Here is a 3,362-nt window from a genome sequence, read left to right as displayed (position 1 = left end):
TATTTATCAATTCTCGAAGACTTTATTATTACAATTATTATTTTTTAATCTTGCAACTAACAAAGTTAGTTATACCTAAAAGAAAAAGTAGTAGTTATTGTCTTCATTGCAAAAATTAAAACAAAAAAACAACAACTACGGTTTCAGAATTATTTGGTGCAGAACAGATGAAGCCAAATGTTACCCCATGCAGTTTTCAGCTTTTCTTTTAAGGAAAAAAAAAATCCCCATTTTGGAAATTTATTTTATTTTCTTGAGAAGATCAGCATTTAATAACTTCTTTCAATGTAAGGTAAAATGTTTTATTTAATTTAGAGGGTCAACACCCATGTGGTATTGGCATTACTGTCTGCACTCTGCAGCATTAGAACTAGTGTTTTATACCTAACATAGATTGAATTTATTGAGCCCAGTGGTCCTGGCAGTGGATATATCCCTATTAAGTTTTATGTTGAAGAAAATGCGAGCCAATATTAATTTCCAAGGAAACTTCCTTTCACATTTTCTGAATTTTTACGCCTCAAAAATAAAAAAATAAGAATTTTTCATCTCCAATGGTATGACTAAAACGGTGGTAGTATCTGTCTGTATCGCCGGACACTGATACGATTAGTATCGGCCAATATAAACTGATACTCGGAAATACAGATAAACTAAGGATCTTGGATCAGTGTCAACAGGTGCAGATACGATCAAACAGACAACCGCTTAATTTGTGGTTTTTCGAGTCATTGGATTTATTCTTTTTGCAAATTGATGCATCCACTAGACATTTTATGGTTTTACTTTTGGTTGTTATGTTTCTTTAGAATCAAATTTTAACAGAAAACTGACTAGAATCAGTGCTAAAGTCGCATTGAAAAAAGATTGCTTAATCAAAAGTTTGCCTGCCATATTAGAGAAAAAAGTTCTGCTTAAGATAAGAATAATACTTACTTTAATTACCGGTTCTAGTTCAAAATACTAGGAAAAGTCATTTATACCCCTATCAAGAAATAGAAAAAGGAGAAACCCTTCCCAAATCGGTTTTTTACTCCTCAAAAACCTTCCCAGATGGATTTTTTCCTCCTCAAAACCACGCGGTTTCAAAAACATACAAAACCCCAAAACCACTGTTGATAAAAATCCATGAGTGTCCTTTGTTTTACACTATTTTTAAACCACTTGGGGGTATTTGGTCCCAACAGCTCAATTTAAGTCAGTTATAGCCTTTTTCTTTTTTGACGTCACTCTGCAGTCCCTCACTCTTCCCTTACAACTCTATTTATTCCCCCCACCCCATCCCCTCATTTCCACCACAAATCCACACTCCTCTCACTCCACAGTCAAGCCTTCTCTCCTCTGTCCTCCTCCTCCTCCCTAGTTTTCCTGTGTTTCAACTTTCAAGGTTATCATCTCTTTCCATCTCTAGCATTCAACGGTGCAGGAAAAATGGCTGCCTCTCATGGTTTGTTAGTGATGATGGGTTTACTCTCAATGGCTTCCACTGTTTATGGGTATGGTGGTGGATGGTCTAGTGCTCATGCTACCTTTTATGGTGGTGGTGATGCATCTGGAACAATGGGTATGTTCTCAAATCTCCAAAAACATAATCCTTTGTTGTTTTTTTTGTTTTTGTTTTCAAAAACCCTTTCTTGTACTTAGACCCATTTTCTGGTTTTCAGGTGGTGCTTGTGGTTATGGGAATCTTTACAGCCAAGGTTATGGAACAAACACAGCAGCTTTGAGTACAGCAATGTTCAACAATGGTTTATCATGTGGATCTTGTTATGAAATCAAGTGTGTGAATGACCGGAAATGGTGTTTGCCTGGTTCCATTGTGGTCACTGCTACTAATTTCTGCCCACCAAATAATGCTCTTCCTAACAATGCTGGAGGCTGGTGTAACCCACCACAGCACCATTTTGATCTTTCTCAGCCTGTTTACCAACACATTGCTCAGTACAGGGCCGGAATTGTTCCTGTTGCTTACAGAAGGTATGATGCAATGGAACCCTTTACTTTTTCCTCTTCCTCCATGTGAGCCTTGCATGTTTGGTCTAGGTGCATTTCTTTGTGGATCTTTTTCTGTTTTTTACTTTTTTTCTGTGAACCCTGAACCAATCAAAACCTTAGCCCCCCACTATCTATTCCCTTTTTCACTTTTCTTTGTGGCCTTGGTGGTGGTTAGACCATAATGAAAGACAAGTGAAAAGTGCCTTTTTTTCACTTTCCCTTTTCAAGATTTGTGTTTTTTCCGGGTTCATGATTTTAAAAATTTTACCTGATTTTATTTATTTTTTGGTTTTTGAAGGGTATCATGCAGGAAGAGGGGAGGAATTAGGTTCACAATCAATGGGCATTCTTACTTCAATTTGGTTTTGATAACAAATGTTGGTGGAGCTGGTGATGTTCATGCTGCATTCATCAAAGGTTCAAGGACTGGTTGGCAAGCAATGTCAAGAAACTGGGGTCAAAACTGGCAAAGCAATTCTTATCTCAATGGACAGAGTCTTTCATTCAAGGTGATTACAAGTGATGGAAGAACTCTTACTTCTTACAATGTTGCTCCTTCCGGTTGGTCTTTTGGTCAGACCTACAGTGGTGCCCAGTTCCGCTGAAAAGACTAAAAAAAACTCTATTTTGCAGTTGGTGGGGGAGTGATGATATACAGTACTAGTTTTATAGTAGTAGTAAAAAGTAAATATGAGGATGGGTTGGGGGGTCAACTTGAAAAAAGGGCATATTTTTAAAAATGGTCCTTTTTATTGTCATTGTGGGTTTCTTTATCATCTCCTTTTGTTTTTTGGGAAGGTCCTTTGATTAGTTTTCATTTGAAGGACCTCTTTTTAACTATTTTATTATATGAGTCAGTAGCAGTAAATTCTAGTAGTGATTTCTGTTATAATTATGGCAGAATGTTGGCAGTGGTGGACTCTTACCACCCGCGCTTACTTTGTTTATGTCTTTTTTCTTTTTTGTTGGGGTCAAAAATGAGAATATGAAATGAACCTAATATGTTCTACATTTTGTTCTATGCATAAGGTTGTGTTGAATCGGAGTGTAATTGTAAAATTTTCAGTTGCACTATTAATTAGAATTAAATTTATATTATCAGCTGTCTTAGAACTTTTACCATGTGCAGCTACAGCCACAAGTCCTGTATTAGATTTCAAATCTGGGACTAGGCCCTTGGGACTGACTGAAATATAGTGCGCTTGATGTGAGTGTGGATAATAAATTTTGGAATGCAATTGGCTAGCTTATAGGCATATACCGCAATACCTAAAAGTATACGGCTACAACCAAGGCAGGTTACAACCAAGGCAGCTGGTCTATGTTGCTTTTGTAAGGAAAGCGCAGCACATATACTTTTCTATTCA

General features: G+C 36.9%; 1 protein-coding gene across 1 annotated transcript; it reads left to right on the top strand.

The window, feature by feature from the left end:
• Positions 1-1,281: 1,281 nt before the first annotated feature.
• LOC113317066 (expansin-A10-like) lies at positions 1,282-3,035 on the top strand. The gene is made up of 3 exons (XM_026565215.1): positions 1,282-1,564; positions 1,665-1,977; positions 2,294-3,035. The coding sequence occupies exons 1-3, from the start codon at positions 1,432-1,434 to the stop codon at positions 2,598-2,600; spliced, it is 753 nt and encodes a 250-aa protein (XP_026421000.1). The 5' UTR covers positions 1,282-1,431; the 3' UTR covers positions 2,601-3,035.
• Positions 3,036-3,362: the final 327 nt, after the last annotated feature.

This window comes from Papaver somniferum, chromosome 10, assembly GCF_003573695.1.
Source record: "Papaver somniferum cultivar HN1 chromosome 10, ASM357369v1, whole genome shotgun sequence".
In the NCBI taxonomy this organism is placed as follows: Eukaryota; Viridiplantae; Streptophyta; class Magnoliopsida; order Ranunculales; family Papaveraceae; genus Papaver; species Papaver somniferum.
The sequence above is the reverse complement of the archived record's forward strand: the minus strand, read 5'-3'. Positions and strand labels throughout refer to the sequence as shown.